Source organism: Tursiops truncatus, chromosome 11 (genome assembly GCF_011762595.2).
Source record: "Tursiops truncatus isolate mTurTru1 chromosome 11, mTurTru1.mat.Y, whole genome shotgun sequence".
In the NCBI taxonomy this organism is placed as follows: domain Eukaryota; kingdom Metazoa; phylum Chordata; class Mammalia; order Artiodactyla; family Delphinidae; genus Tursiops; species Tursiops truncatus.
The window spans coordinates 14,622,485-14,633,216 of NC_047044.1; the positions used below are offsets into that span (position 1 = coordinate 14,622,485).

The 10,732-nt window shown below is 45.2% G+C and overlaps 1 protein-coding gene across 4 annotated transcripts in view; it reads left to right on the forward strand.

The window, feature by feature from the left end:
* BPIFC (BPI fold containing family C) overlaps positions 1 to 10,732 on the forward strand; it is a 42,266-nt gene that overhangs the window by 13,722 nt on the left and 17,812 nt on the right. For 3 of the 4 annotated variants that reach the window (XM_019952182.3, XM_019952181.3, XM_019952180.2), the window contains 8 exons: positions 775 to 930; positions 1,051 to 1,114; positions 3,302 to 3,362; positions 5,668 to 5,759; positions 7,505 to 7,681; positions 8,869 to 8,922; positions 9,726 to 9,896; positions 10,542 to 10,609. In XM_019952182.3, the coding sequence (XP_019807741.1) occupies positions 775 to 930; positions 1,051 to 1,114; positions 3,302 to 3,362; positions 5,668 to 5,759; positions 7,505 to 7,681; positions 8,869 to 8,922; positions 9,726 to 9,896; positions 10,542 to 10,609 (843 nt within the window). The remainder of the gene's footprint in view (positions 1 to 774; positions 931 to 1,050; positions 1,115 to 3,301; positions 3,363 to 5,667; positions 5,760 to 7,504; positions 7,682 to 8,868; positions 8,923 to 9,725; positions 9,897 to 10,541; positions 10,610 to 10,732) is intronic. The other variant, XM_019952183.1, reaches the window with a different exon arrangement.

Consider the following 10,732-nt stretch of genomic DNA (forward strand, 5'->3'; position numbering starts at 1 on the left):
CTGCGGCCAGAAAAGAAGATAAAAAAAAGGATCAAATTCCTGGTACGGTTACAAACCACCTACTATGTGTAAGTCACTGTGTGGGTGTAATGTTTAGGTCTGCCTTGGTTGATGCCCCAGGATGACACATTCATTCATCCATTTGGTCATTCAGTATCCATTTACTGAGTACCTACTGACTGTATCCATTTATAAATGGTACTGAGTACCATTCATCCCTGTCTCAAGAACTCCAGTCTCGTAGACGGTAGGGATATAATATGTTCCCCCATAAGAAACATAGATTCATGTATTATTCATTTCTTTGCTGACTCATCAACCATAGATTGAGTGCTTATTCTGTGTCAGGCCATGAGCTAAATCCTGGGGCATGGAGATGAATAGCACCACTCCCTCAAGGAGTTCACAGATGACATCTAAGTGTCACCTCCCCATCTATGCCCCTCCTAAATAAGGTGTGGCCACCTTGACCCCTATGTTCTTCCTCCAAACAAGCATCGTATATGAATGGTGCCTAATACATGCTCAACCACTATGGGGGCCAGCGCACTCAAGATGAAATAAATGCAAGGTTCCTAGAGCTGTCACCATTCACATATTTGTTACTTCATTTGTTCAGTAAATATTCACCCCTACCTGTTGTAGGTGCCAGGAATCCAGAGGTGATGAAGTTCCTGCCCTCCTGGGGCTTAGATTCTATGGCTAATCAGAGAAACAAGATCCATCTGCACCCCTGCCCAGGCTTGAGTAACCTTGCACTTCTTCTCTCAACAGCCAAGACACAGGAGGAGCTAACTTGCTTCTCTCTGGGGTCTACTTCACCGGTATACTTGTCCTGGCCCGGAATGACTTTGGTCACCCAATCCTGAAGCTCCAAGACTGCAATGCCCAAGTGAGCCGCAATGACATCTCGTTTTCTGGAGAGCTCAGGTGAGCACCCTGGTGGGCAGTGGACAGTCTGGAGCTGGGTTCTCACGTGGCACCTAGGGGCAGTTATGAACTGGCAGATATGATCCTGTGTAAGCCCTTTTGTAATCTCTTTTTTCCTAGTGTCCTGTATAACTCCTTTGCTGAGCCCATGGAGAAACCCATTCTAAAGAACTTAAATAAAATGGTAAGTCTTTAGAGGCTCTACAGCCATAGTAACACGCCATCAGCAGCAGTTGTGCCGTGCTTTGATTAGCTTTTAGTCAATAAAACTTTCCTGAGCACCTACCGTGTGCTGAGCACCATCTAAGGCACTTTCACACACATCATCCTTTGCAACTTAGTAGTTTCTCAAGTGCCTACTATGCGCCAAACATAATGGTAGGTGCTAGGGATGCAGAGATAAATAATACAGCATTCCCTCCCTCAAGTCCTCACCCCAGGGTGGGCAAACAGTCAAAAAGGGTTCGTTTATTGTGTACCTACTACATGCCCAGCACTCTAGGCTAGAGTCTGTTGAGGATATGGAAAAGGAATAAACTTATCTGTTTAGGAAAAACCAGCTCAGACTTGTGAAACTGCAACTGAATAAGTATTTGAATTTCGTACATACTTACATGGTCATTAGGTTGGACTGAGGGGGTTCAGAGAACTGGAAAAATGAAGTAAATAGAGCCTAGGAGTATCCTATCCTGGGAGACATTTTTGGAGAGTGCAGGACTTGAACTGAGCCTTCAAATATAGGTAGGAATTGAATAAGTAAGGAACGGGAAAGAAGAAAGAATATTTCCAGCCAAGTGAAACAGTATAAGTTAAGATGGCATCCAAGTATCTTGATGCCAGAAGTCAGTGTCCGAGGAAGGGAAAGATGGAATTGGCCATGTGCCCTGTTTCCATTCCTGACAATATCTTCCCTGAACGCTTTACCCACATTTCTGGGGAGACAAGGAGAGAGGTGAGGAGGACGGGAAAAGAAGGGAGATTCCTCTCTGGAAAAGAGGGGCAAGGATGGTGTCTGGCTGTCTCCAGCCCCCTTGTGTTCAGTTCAGCACTTGGAAGGCAGTAGGTGCATAATGAATGTCAGTGAGGAAATCAACACACAGAGACGTCAAGCAGCTTGTCTAACAAGGTTGTCCGGCTGGTCAGGGGACACTGAAGCTTCGCAGCCTTTCCCGTCCTTACCTGAAAGGTGCTGAGTGCCAGTGGATGTGCATATTGAAGAGTGCCTGGGAAACAGTGCTGTTGCTTTCAGGGACCCCACACTTGATCATTCCTTTGTTCAAAACAAGGCATGGTCCTTTGGCCTCCGACAAGAAGCCAATAGTTAAGTTTGCCTGGAGCTTGTGTATGACTTAGAGATCGTAGATGCTTTGCTTCTAGGTTCCCTCTGTGCCGCTAGAAAAGGCCAAGGGTGCTCAGACCACAGCTGTGTAGCCACGTCAGGCCAGATCTCACATCCTACTGATCTAGCTCCTGGCAGCTCGCTTACCCTCTCCAAGCTTCTGTTTTCCATCTGTAATAGGGGCCAGTAGTGCCTGCCTCTCAGGACTGTAGTGAGGATGAAATGAGGTTGGCAACAGCTAACATTACTGAATGCTTACTCTGAGCTGGGCAATCTCACGTGGATTGCCTCAATTTCTACTCACAGTCACCTGACGCAGTAGATACAGCTATCATCCCCACGTTGCAGATGAGGAGACTGAGGCCAGAGAGTACAAGTAACTTGCCAAGGCATTCAACCCCAGGCAGCCAGGCTCCTGAGCCTCTGCTAGTAACCACCACACTGCGTGCTCAGCACACTCCTGGCACACGGCATCGAGCTTGATACTCTTCCTGCTTCCTACAGATGTGCTTGGGTCTGATTCAAAATTGATTTTCTAATTCCAAAAGGGGCTCTGATCTAAATAGATGTCTGATCTAATGGGCTCTCCGAGCAGCCCAGCAAGGAAATAAAGACCCTGCTCTAACTCTCCCTGGCAGGGCCTGGCATGCTGATGGCAGAGGTGGCAGGCAGGGGCATCCCTGCCATTGGGAGAGGCTCAGCCGTGCAGGCAGCAGGTTCCCCAGGTGTCGTAGCACTAACATGGACTGGGGCACATGCCCTGTCATGCTGCAGAGATGAAAGCCAAGGGCTTGTTCTTTTATGGGGCTGAGTGGGTGTGGTCCCGGTTGCTATGAAGTTGAGCCAGCATTCAATGTCATGCCACCCATACATACGGAACCTGAGGCCCATAGGCATCAACTAATTTAAGGGAGAGTCCAAAGGGAGAATGTCTCCTCACTGGAAGGCCTTTGTTGGGGTCTAGGCCCTTAAACAGTGGTTTCCAGTACAATGTGATAACCTGCATTTTTTTTTTATTCCTTTTATGGCCAGCTCTGTCCCATTATCACAAGTGAGGTGGAGGCACTGAATGCCAACCTCAGCATGCTGGAGGGTGAGTCCCAGAACTGTCTCTTCTGGGTGTTTCTCCTCCCACCTTCACACGCAGGTGCTCTCCAGGTGTGCTTTGCTCCAGCTCCCCCATCTGCTTTCCCCTCTGCAAACTAGCACCGCAGGAAGGTGCATGGGAGGACCTGCTCGTGTGCAGGTCCCGCTCTTTTCTGCTGCTAACCAGCTTCACTGCAGGTGGGGGTGACTTCAGGAAACTAGATGCAAGGCAAAGAATTAAACTGTCGTGAGCCTGAATCCCAGCTCTGGCGCTAAATCCATCCCCTTCAGAATGATGAATGCTCATCCCGACCAGTTCTCCCCTGGTTCTAACCCCTCCAGTGGCTCCTATAGCTGCCTTCAGGATCAAGTCCAAATACCTTAACATGGACTGCGAGACCCACCTGCCGTGCTCTGGCTCCCTCTCGCCTCCCTGGGCTTCATCTTGCACCTTTGTCTGCTCCAGCAATCAAACTGCTTCTACCGCCTCACACCTTGCCTCCAGCCATGCTGTCCTCTCTGCCTAGAAGAGCTTTCTCTTCCTCCCCTCCATCCATCTATTCACTTAAGAGATATTTACAGGGCACCCATTTCTTTGCCAGCACTGTGCTAAGCCCCGAGGGATGCAGCCCCTTCTGCTCCCTACCCCGCAGGCATCCCTTGTCCTGTTCACTCCTCTTTAGCTCTGAAGGCTCAGCTCAGGCATAGTCTCTCCCAAGAAATCCTACCTGACAGCCCACACCCCAAAGTCCCGCCTCCTCAACGCTCACATGACACTTCGGGGCAGATCTCTCTTTGCACTCCATCCACTTACGCCCCCCCCCCCCCGCCCCCGCACCCTGCCACGGTATGCTGAGCCCCTGTAATAGGCTGGGTGCTGTTCTTGGTGCTGGGGATGCCGCAGTAAGCCTGTGAGACAGAAATCCCTGCCCTCATGGGGCTAGTGAGAGGAGACAGCCAGCCAGCAAGATAATAAGTAAAATCTATGGTATCGTTGCGATAAGTGGAAAGAAGAAAAATAAAGCAGGGAAGGAGCTGATTAAAATAGCATGGCCAGGAGAGGCACCACTGAGCAGCTGGCATTAGAGTAAAGACCTGAATGAAGTAGGGAGTACGCCGCTCCTAGATCTGGATGAAGAACATTCCAGGCAGAGGAAACGGCAGGCTCAAAGGCCCATGTGGGAGCACTGCCGGGCGCATTGAGGGATGTTGACAAGTCCATCCCGAGAGCAGAGGGAACGAGGAGAAAGCAGACGGCTAGACCTTCAGGGCTCTGTAGGTCACTACAAAGCCTGGCTCTTCATCTGAGATGGGAAGTCCTGAGAGAGTTCTGAGCACAGCTTTCATGAGCTGACTTATATTTTAAGGAGATCCCTCTGGTTTCTCTCTATTAATAATAGGACAGGATTCAGGGGTGGAAGCAGGGAGACCACTTAAGAGGCTAGTGCAGTGACCTATACGAGCAAGGAAGGCAGTGACCTGGATGGAGTGACGAAGATGGTGAGATATGTTCAGGTTTCGAATGTACCTGGAGGGTAGGGACAGTGGTATTTGCTGACACATTGAATGTGGGTCATGAGGGGAGTCAGGCATGAGGCCAGGGTTTACTCTGAGCAACTAGAAAATTGGAAGAGTGGAATTACTGATACCAAGATGGGGAAGACTATAAGACTATGTTTGTAGTAGGCCCTCTGGAGCTCAGTTACAGATCTGCTCTTATTACGCTGTATTATAATTTCCTGTTTATATGTCTGTCTCCTCCTTCAGACTGTGAGTTCATTGAGGGCAGGGACGTTGAGTCTTCTCCGTGTTCTCAACACCGAGCACAGTGCCTAACTCACACTAGGTTCATAAATATTAACTTGATAAAGGGATGAAAGGAGATGATGGCTGGACAGATGGATTGATGAGTGGATGCAGATAGATGAATAAAAAAGAACAGATTGGAGAGGTAGGGAAAGAGAAAGAAGATGTAGAAAAGATGAGGAAAGAACCAGTGGAGGATTGCCATGTCCTAGGTTGCTGTGGGCAAATTTCTTTACTTCTGGGAGCATGCATAAAAGGCTATGTACCAAAATTTTACTGATGGTTCTCTCAGGGCAATGTGATAAAGAAGAGTTTTTACTTTCTTCTTTTGAATTATCTACTTTTCCTGGGTTTTGAAAAGTGAGCAAGTATTATTTATGAAACAGGGTAAGGGTTAATTTTGTTTTAAATAACAGAGGATTAAAAACTTGTTCTGGATAAATATTAACCATGTGTTATACTATACCTTTAATAAATGTAAATTTTCTTTTTTCTTTGTTATTTAGTTTTAAGAAGCGTTGACAACTATACCCTGCTGGATTATTCCCTAATCAGTTCTCCAGAAATTACTGAGAATTACATTGATCTGAATTTGAAGGTAATTTTATCATCATCAGAGTCCTAAGCTTGGCTATCAATACCACTATTCCAGGAACAAATATTACATGCAGAGGGAAATATAACTACATTCTCTTCCAGCAGTTTAATTTTCTTTCAAGCAGTTCTCTCATGTTTATGCTCCTTTAAAAGACTCTTGAGCATCTTCTGGGCTGGTAACTGATTGCTTGGATTGCACAGCATATGTCTGCCTTCTTCAAGAAAAGCATCGTGATGTCTCTGCCTCTGGGAGTAAGGCTGCAGACTAAGGGGCAGCAAGTAGAATAGTCTGCATTTATTAGGGCTCAACAGATCAGTAGACTATAAATATAGATAATTCTATTCCTAGCTCTCAGGTTAGTCGATCTAACTGAGGGCTGCTGAACTCTGTCAGGGCCATTAACACATGATAATAGTGTTTGCTGGGCTTCCCTGGTGGCGCAGTCGTTGAGAGTCCGCCTGCTGATGCAAGGGACACGGGTTCGTGTCCCGGTCCGGGAAGATCCCACATGCCGCAGAGCGGCTGGGCCCGTGAGCCATGGCCACTGAGCCTGCGCATCCGGAGCCTGTGCTCTGCAACGGGAGAGGCCACAGCAGGGAGAGGCCCGCGTACCGCAAAAAAAAAAAAAAAAAAAAAAATAGTGTTTGCTGATTCTAGAAAAGTGATTAACTGTGCTTTTGTCCCAAAGTAAATATAATTTATTTTAAAATTTATTTATTTTTTGTTGGGGGGCTACTCTTCGTTGTGGTGCGTGGGCTTCTCATTGTGGTGGCTTCACTTGTTGCAGAGTATGGGCTCTAGGCACGCGGGCTTCAGTAGCTGTGGCAAGTGGGCTCAGTAGTTGTGGCTTGAAGTCTCTAGAGCGCAGGCTCCGTAGTTGTGGCATGCAGGCTTAGTTGCTCAGAGGCATGTGGGATCTTCCCGTACCAGGGCTTGAACCCGTGTCTCCTGCATTGACAGGCGAATTCTTTTTTTTTTTTTTTTTTTTTTTTGCCGTACGCAGGCCTCTCACTGTTGTGGCCTCTCCCGTCGCAGAGCACAGGCTCCGGACACGCAGGCCCAGCGGCCATGGATCACGGGCCTAACCGCTCCGCGGCATGTGAGATCTTCCCGGACCGGGGCACGAACCTGTGTCCCCTGCATTGGCAGGCAGACTCTGAACCACTGCACCACCAGGGAAGCCCCCATTGGTTTTTTTTTTTTTTAATGTATGTTGGCTTATGTTTCAATCAGAGTCATTCAACTCAGTTAAATATTACACAAGACACCATTTTGTAATAACAGCCTATACCTTATGAAGGCAGCAGTAAAAATGCCACAAAAATGCTTTGAGCCATGTAGAATCCTGGGTCCTTCTGAGTCTTTCTGTGATGCCCCAGATGCTCAGAAGTTATGGATTTTGAAGGTCAAAAGTTTGACATCTCTACATGACACTTCAGGAACTATTCAGAGCTGTCCCCTCCAGCTACATTCACCTGCCTTCCTGTCTCTGAGAAGAGGACTGACAAGGAACTTCTCACTGGATTACACCCCAGGGTGGACAGACACACTCAGATATGCTCAAGAAGTCATCAGAGCTCTGAAACATAGTCCCCAGTCAAGGAGTCAGAGGACTCGTGGTTTTTTCAACCCTACTGAGTTTCTGGAATATTCCTTATTCTGACTTGAGTGGGTCCACCTTCTTTAGTCCTGCACATTCGAGTCTTCCCCTGATAACACTGGTCTTTCTCTCTGTTTCCACACAGGGCGTATTCTACCCCCTGGAAAACCTCACAGATCCCCCCTTCTCATCAGTTCCTTTTGTGCTCCCGGAACACAATGACTCTATGATCTACATTGGAATCTCCGAGTATTTCTTTAAATCTGCGTCCTATGCTTATTTTACAGCTGGGGCTTTCAACGTCACTCTCACCACAAAAAAGGTTAGGAGAGTTAACGGATGATGACAATCGACACCAACATTTAATCTTGTTATAAGTATCCCATGATGGGGGGTTTTATGTCATAGTTTCTATTCCTGGGCCTTTGTAGACATTATCACTCCTAGCAGGACAATGAATGAAGGGATTATGGAATGAATGTTGATACTAGTTGGGGAGTTGTTGGGTTTCCAGTTCTGCTAATTTCAGCTTTTTATGATACTGGGCCACTGTTCTTCTAGACTGATCTTCAATAATACCAAGAAGCCCCTCCACTACTTATTACCTGTGACAAATACCTATGAAAATTTGGTAATTTCAATGTACTTAACTTCTCTGTGCCAGATTTCATCATTTGGAAAATGGGAATAATAATGTTCCATACTCACAGGGTTGTTATGGGCATTAAAGAGGTTTAAATATACGTAAAGCATTCAGACCAATGCTTAGCACAGACTACATGCTCTCTAAGTGTTGATTATCATCATCATCATCATTATTATTTTATTATTTGTGTTATGCCAACATAAAGATTTCTCCTGTTAGTAATTACAACTGACATCTACAATGACCAGTAAATAGCACAGATATTCATTGATCCTCTGTCATGCCCCTCCCTTTTATAATGAGAACTCTCTCTTCTACCAGTCAACTAACAACTTTTATTGAGCATTCCTTATGTATCTTTTCATTCTCTAGGCCTTAATTATACAAATAATTATAAATCCTGTGTTCAAAATGCTGATGGCAACACCAGCTGCCATACAGTACTGAGAATTAGACACTTCTAGCTTCAGACGTGAAAACCATTCATCTATGAAGATAAATTGCTTATGCATCATGTCTCAGTAACCTCTGAAAAAGAGGACAATAACACAAGACATTGTTAACCACTGTACAATGTTTACACATGGATCGTAGCCATAAGATATACACTGTGTTCCTAAGGTTAAAAGGCCCTTACTCAAAAGCAATGTAACTTCCTGTGTGACCTAGGACAAGTCACTTTACCTCTCTGGGCCTCAGATTTCCTGTGGTTGGGCTATAAAATAATCAGTCACCTTCAAACACTAGGCATTTTTGGTGTAACAGCTTCATGATTCATAAAAATTATAGGAAATGCTGCATTTTCCCTGAAAATACAACCCAGGTAAAAACCTTGCAGTGACATGATGGTCTTCATTTCCCAGATTTTCAACCATTTGATTCGCAACTCTCAAGGCCTTGGCAACATGCTCTCCTGGGTGAGTGCTCAGGGTTTGACTCCTTAATGGTGTATTTGGTTTCACTGCAATTACTTCTGGAAGACTTTTTGTTTCTTTATGTTCCTTTCTGGTCCAAGCTTGCATCCATATTTCCATTCTTAAGAGTTTTTCTTTTAATCAGATATCCACAAATATTAACTGAACAGTACAAGTTACTAGGAAAGACATTGTACACAGAATAAATCATTTGTTCCTTCCATAAGTTTCCACCACACTTTAAATAATTAGCTTAAATGGGAAAGGAAGGAATAGTGCCACATTGTGACTTTAGTTAAAACAACTATTAATATCATGCTGTCATGGGATCTGAGTATTGGACACAGTATATTGAAAGGCTCAGGTTTGCCCTGGAGGACAGAGAGATGCTCGTGTAGCATCCTGGGTTTAGAGCAAGGATCTTGAGGCAGACAGACCTAGATTTGAATCCCAGTTCTATAACTTACTCATCTGGAACCTTGAGAAAATTACTTAACCTCTCTGAGACTCACTTTCTTTAGTTATGAAATGGGAATTCCGATAGAACCTGCCTCAGAGGGATTTTTTGGAGATTAGATGCAATAATACTGAAAGTCCTGACATGGTGCCTGACACACAGTATGTGTTCAATAAATGGCAGCTGTTATTATTATTATCTTGTTGTTATTGCTATAATTATTAAAGAGCTTTTTTCTGTTCTAACTGTATGATGTAAGATTTAATCACCACAGGCCACCCCAAATTTGTGATTTCCCCTCTTCAACTCACGACTCCCAATCTCTGTTTCTTTCCCTGAATGTGGGCAGATTGCAGAGCTGTACATCTTGTCCCAGCCCTTCATGGTACAGGTCTTGGCAAGAGAGCCTCCCGTGGTCAATTTATTACCGGGTCACTTCACCCTAGACATCCCTGCCTCCTTCGTGATACTCACCCAGTCCAAGAACTCGACTGCAGAAACTGTCCTTTCCATGGACTTTGTAAGTCTGCGGGGACAGGAGGGCAGCCTACGGATACCAGTCCTGTTCCTGCAGTAGACCACTGGCCAGCAGGGTCTACTAAATGTTTGAAGGGATGGGATGTGATCCATGGATTAGGAGAGAGGACAGGGTTGAGACTGGGGTGGGGGTAGGTATGGGAGGCCAGTGCTCATACCCCCAAACGTTGTAAAATAGCTCTCCCCGCTTCTCCACGTCCTGTGTGCCCTTCCCTCTGCTTCAGTTACATTGATAACCAAATTTCTTTTTTTCTTGAAATAAGTCAGTCAAGGTAGAATTCAAGTTTATTTGAGTAGATGAAGGCCAAATAAAATCTGAGAGAAAATGACTGAACAATGAACCTAAGTGAGACGTCTCTCTCTCCCTCTCTCTCCCCCCACTGCCCCCCACACACGCAAAAGAGAGATTAGAAGAAAAGGAAAAATAATTTAAAGGAGATCTTCAAACAAAAAGTCTTTATAGTTAGTTTCCCTACCTGCAAGACAATATTTTTAGAGCTATTTCTTTCCAATATTTTTTGAGATGAGAGTGAAAGTGAAGTTTATGTTTCTACCATAGGTAATGATATTCATGGCCAAAATGGATAAATTCACTCATCTTACTAATGTACGCTTTTGTTCTCTGCAGGTTGCTAGTACCAATGTTGCCCTGGCTATTTTGGGACAAAGATTGATCTGCTCTTTATCTCTGAACAGGTAAGCTCAGTTGATGTGACTGTTGGATGGTAGTACTAAGTGAATCAACAGACCTTAGAGACAAGTGAACAGTAACAAAACAGGTGAAGTTACCATTCAATAGAACATGAATCACTTAAACAT